The sequence below is a fragment of the Bolinopsis microptera genome, unplaced genomic scaffold (assembly GCF_026151205.1).
Source record: "Bolinopsis microptera isolate Bmic1 unplaced genomic scaffold, MBARI_Bmic_1.0 sca28, whole genome shotgun sequence".
NCBI lineage: Eukaryota > Metazoa > Ctenophora > Tentaculata > Lobata > Bolinopsidae > Bolinopsis > Bolinopsis microptera.
Genome location: NW_026971800.1, coordinates 1 through 4187, shown reverse-complemented (window position 1 = coordinate 4187; position 4187 = coordinate 1). Strand labels below are relative to the sequence as shown.

Here is a 4187-nt window from a genome sequence, read left to right as displayed (position 1 = left end):
AATTTTAATGAATTCGACTAAGTTTAATTCCGTATGTCGCTTTGAAAGATTTTCGATAAAAAACAATACGCATTCTAGCAACACACATTTAGTTAAATCCAATGTACGATGTACAATGTACATTGTACAATGATTACAAAGGGCCTGGGTTTCTAGATATAAATCTAGCAAATTCAACCTGGGTCACAGTTTAAATAAAGCGTTCCTAATTAACCATACAAATACAATCACCCTTAATTAGCAGTACTGAACACACTCCATCTCCTTCTCTTCAGCTCTCCTTTCAGCAGCTCAATTTCCTTCTGACTCCCCTTCAACATTCCCTTATTCTCGTACGCACGCCGGGACAGATACGGTAACACAGCCTCAATGGGTCCGTACGGTACGTACTTATAGCTGCAGTACCCACCTGCTCCTAACAAGTACGTGACTTGATCACACATTCCAAGCAGCTGTCCGAAGAAGATACCTCCGTTTGCCGGACAAATGCCAGACTGTCTCATTCGCTCCACAACGTACTGGATGGTGAATTCGTTGTGGGATGCTATCATCACCTGACATTTCTGACTTTCGATCTGCTTCAGGACGATTTCAACCATATTGTGGTAGCATGAGTTCGTGTGTGCTTTATCGGGGTATATAGGGTCCTCATTGTTAAGGTCGAGCGCACGTTGGCGTTCTTGTTCCATGTACGCGCCACGGACAAGCTTTGCGCCAAGTTTGTAACCCAGCACGTTCGCTTTATCTGCATCATAGATAAGCTGGGACGGGGTGGACTTAAGATAACACTGATACGTGTTGAACACGTGAACGTTTTCCTTGTTATATCGGGACATCATCTTGTTCGCAAAGTAGCCTATCATAGGTTGGAAGTAGGTCTGTTCAGCGTCGATGAGTATCTTGGCGTCCAACTCAACTGCGCGGTCGCACAGCACAATCAGTCTTTCTTCGACTCTATTAAGAGCTTCTAAGTGATCGGCACTCATTGTAATTTTACCATCAGGAAGATTGAGATGTGTTAACACGGTGTAGAGTGGTTTCTCAGGTGGACCAGGCATGCAAAATTCACGGAATCTGTGGTATTTAATATGGCCCATTTCATCCGGAGACATTGAATTAAACATATCTGTGATTTCACTTTCGTTTAAATCAGCGCCCAGACTGGTCAACATAGCTCGGAAATTATCGAGCGTCATTCTTAGTTCTGCAAGAAGTTCTTTGGGTCCTAGTACATCTTTAGGGAGGTACTTGGTGTTGATATAGGAGGGCAGCGTACCTTCAAACGTTTGGGAATGTTTGATATACAACTCCTGGATCCGATGCAAAAAATGAGAGCCTTCAAGCAGTGCGTTGGGTTTACTCAGACCTGTGACCTTGATGGCGGAGAATGCGTTTTTATCACAAACTTGGCTCGCTGTCTCCAAACATTCCAGGATCATTTTCAAGTTCTCCTCACAAATGTCTTCTCCTTTGTAAGGATAAGCTCGAGCTACCGCTTGGTGGGAATGGAATCCTGCTTAAACTGCACTTCTGTAACAGCAATCTCGGGAATCTCATCTGTTTCATCCTCCTTCAGATCTGCTTCAACTGAGTAATCCAGGATGGGCTTCACCCCGTACTCCTGCATTTTTGAGAGTTTTGGTCGTAGATCATTCACATCAGCTCCACCGACAAACTGACCATAAAATGTCATCCTCATAACAGAATCAAACATCTTTTTCGGCAGCATTATTTTGGAGAACTTCAAAAGTTTCTCGTTGTTATTTACAATGGAATCAATACCACACAGACGCAGCACAATACGGGATCTAAACAGTTCAAACATGTTTTTCGACTCATACGCTGCTTTCGCATCCTGGAAGTTCAGGAGAACGGGCGGAACAACGTGACTGTCAGTTTGTGCGTCAGAGCGTTTGTGACGGGCTGGAGTGCTGTGCTGAAGTTGGGGTAGAGCTTGCAGACGTCCGTATTGGGGAGAGCCCCCCAAACTTGTTGATCTCAGTACATTGTTGACTCTTAGCATCACTGTAAAACTGACATTTCATACGAAATTTATTATAGGAAAATACAAGGAATATTGTATCATAATATCAAGGCATCAAGCAACGCTTTGGACTTTCTTGATATGATAAATAAATGCCTCAATGTAAAATCTTGTCTGTAAAAGGTTCCAGAGGAACATCAAAGAGGAACAGCAAGCCACTATCACCAACGGTAAAGTTTCAAAATTATTATAACCATGTATCTCATAATATACTATTGGCAGAGAAAGCTGCGTTATAATGCATACTGCATAGGTTATTGAATAATCGCAAGCAGACATTTTTTGTTTGGGGACCAGCTTTTGGTACACTGGTTAATGTTTACTATAATGTTGAAATATTACATTAGAATTAGATAAATAAATAGAAAGATAGAACATACCACTATATCCAAAAATTGAAACACTGTACCGTAGCACACAACACAAAAAGTTAAACTACTGGCAAAGTGTCCTCAGAAAAATAAAAACCCTAAATATACCTAGCCTTGGTGAGACCTGCTTCGCGATTGCTATTCAGCGATGTGTGCTCCACAAGTCATCACATACCTGAGTTACAATCACGGTTGCAGTTTATTAACTCACAATTAAAAGTTCCTCGTTATTAGCCGTAATCAACAAATACACGCAACAGCCATAAATAAGAGCCATACACACATTTAAATCAAAGTAATTATGTAGATATCAAAAACACCGAATGTTACACCTTAACCTTATCTACACTGAAAATCTTGCCGTCTCTAATATAATGATACTTTGTTGGCTCATCAGTGATCATTTCCTTTACTTTGACAACAAGTTTCTGATGAGCTGCTCTCTCCTCCTTGCTTCTGTCAGGTGTGATGTACCATGTGTGGTACGCTGTACATTTAGATTTCTTCAGATTTCTTGCTCGAGCAAGAACCATTTTTACTGATTCCGCGCAAGCCAATGTCACTTTTATTGGTCTCGGTTTACCACTGCCTGAAGTTGTTTTAATCCCGATAGAATTTGCTGCTACAACTTTAGGATCACACCCTGAGGATTCCCAAATCAATTCGATCACTTCTTCTGCCACTAAGTGTGGATCAGGGGAGTAATTCTCCAGTACACCGTAGATAATGAAATTCTTACTACGGATGTCGTCTTCAACTACGGTTTTCACAGCTGTTTTTATACTGTTGATCGACGGAGTACTTGTAGTTGTCTCGCAGTTCTTCTTCACGATATCGCTCCACGCTGTCTTCATCTCGGTATGAACAGTTGTTTTAAAAGAGTCGAGTTGCTCCTGTTGCTGTTTAATCTGGTCTTTCTGATAGTTCAGCTGATCTGATTTAAGTTTGTCTATCGTACTGGCTGCACATTTACAAAGTTCAAGATTACTAGTCAATAGCTTAGAAAGATTTTCAACTGCAGTAGCCAAGGGATCTTTATTTACAGCCATTAATCTCGAATGATTCAGTTCTGTAACGCTTTGTGCTTTTGACATCTTCAAAATCTCATTCATCGCTGACGATAGCTCCTTTTCAAATCTGTTCAGATGTTCGACGGAAAAATCCATTTTACAAAAGCCAAGGCGTACAGCACGACGTGTCGGTGTAACAGCAAGTTGAGATAACACTACCGATAAGAGAGCAATTAAAATGTTGCAAAAGCTAGAATAAAAGATTGTAACTGAATAAAAGATTGTAACTGAGAATAAAAGATTGTAACTGAATAAAAGATTGTAACTGAATAAAAGATTGTAACTGAGAATAAAAGATTGTAACTGTGAATAAAAGATTGTAACATACTAGGCTTTTAAAGTAAGACTAAGTATGCATGACAATTTGTGAAATTAAATCTTGGAAAATTCAGTTACATTTTAATCACGAGACACGACTTACATTATAACTTTCAAAAGAATCTGCACGACTGCACCGAACAAAAAACTCTCCAAATGTGTCTCCTGTTCATGATAAAATTAGAGATACTCCTTACAAACTCAAGCAAACATCAATTAAGCACGGTGCGAAGTTAAAACTGACAGGATACAAGAACACGACCCAAATATAAATACAGCAGGGCCCTCGCCATAGGCCATACCTAATACAACAACTATAGCAGCCTCTAAGATGAAAATTAACACAAAAAATTAAGACAACAAAAAAAGGTTGGGTAATTTTTT

The 4187-nt window shown here is 40.0% G+C and overlaps 1 protein-coding gene across 1 annotated transcript; it reads right to left on the bottom strand.

The window, feature by feature from the left end:
- Positions 1-233: 233 nt before the first annotated feature.
- Positions 234-2023, bottom strand: LOC134825710 (proline dehydrogenase 1, mitochondrial-like). The gene is made up of 2 exons (XM_063837921.1): positions 1524-2023; positions 234-1482 (listed from the first exon to the last, which is right to left on the bottom strand). Exons 1-2 carry the CDS (start codon positions 2021-2023, stop codon positions 234-236), a joined length of 1749 nt encoding a protein of 582 aa, XP_063693991.1.
- Between the last annotated feature and the right edge of the window lie 2164 nt (positions 2024-4187).